Genomic DNA, 259 nt, shown 5'->3' on the forward strand with positions numbered 1-259 from the left:
TGGCTTTGACCTATAGGTGAAGTACAAAAGACTCTCAGTTTATATGTAGTACCAGGTTGCAGGTGATCATATAGAAATTCCTTTGTGGTTCCATTGTAGATTATGTTCCAGGAATTCACTGAAGAGATAAAAGCAAATTTATACAATTTATTTATAGGTAGCTTATAAATGCTACGGGTCCCATTATCTCATGTGTATATCAAGAAATAAGCATTTTGGAAATTAAATGTGGTCCAGCTACCTATTTAAAATATGTCCA

General features: G+C 33.2%; 1 protein-coding gene across 1 annotated transcript in view; it reads right to left on the bottom strand.

The window, feature by feature from the left end:
- Positions 1 to 259, bottom strand: part of LOC144243498 (fibronectin type III domain containing protein 3C1-like) — a 51,979-nt gene that overhangs the window by 35,387 nt on the left and 16,333 nt on the right. The window contains exon 16 of the mRNA XM_077778602.1: positions 2 to 123. Coding sequence (XP_077634728.1) covers positions 2 to 123 — 122 coding nt within the window. The remainder of the gene's footprint in view (position 1; positions 124 to 259) is intronic.

This window comes from Crocuta crocuta, unplaced genomic scaffold, assembly GCF_008692635.1.
Source record: "Crocuta crocuta isolate KB4526 unplaced genomic scaffold, BGI_CrCroc_1.0 scaffold882, whole genome shotgun sequence".
NCBI classification, from domain to species: Eukaryota; Metazoa; Chordata; class Mammalia; order Carnivora; family Hyaenidae; genus Crocuta; species Crocuta crocuta.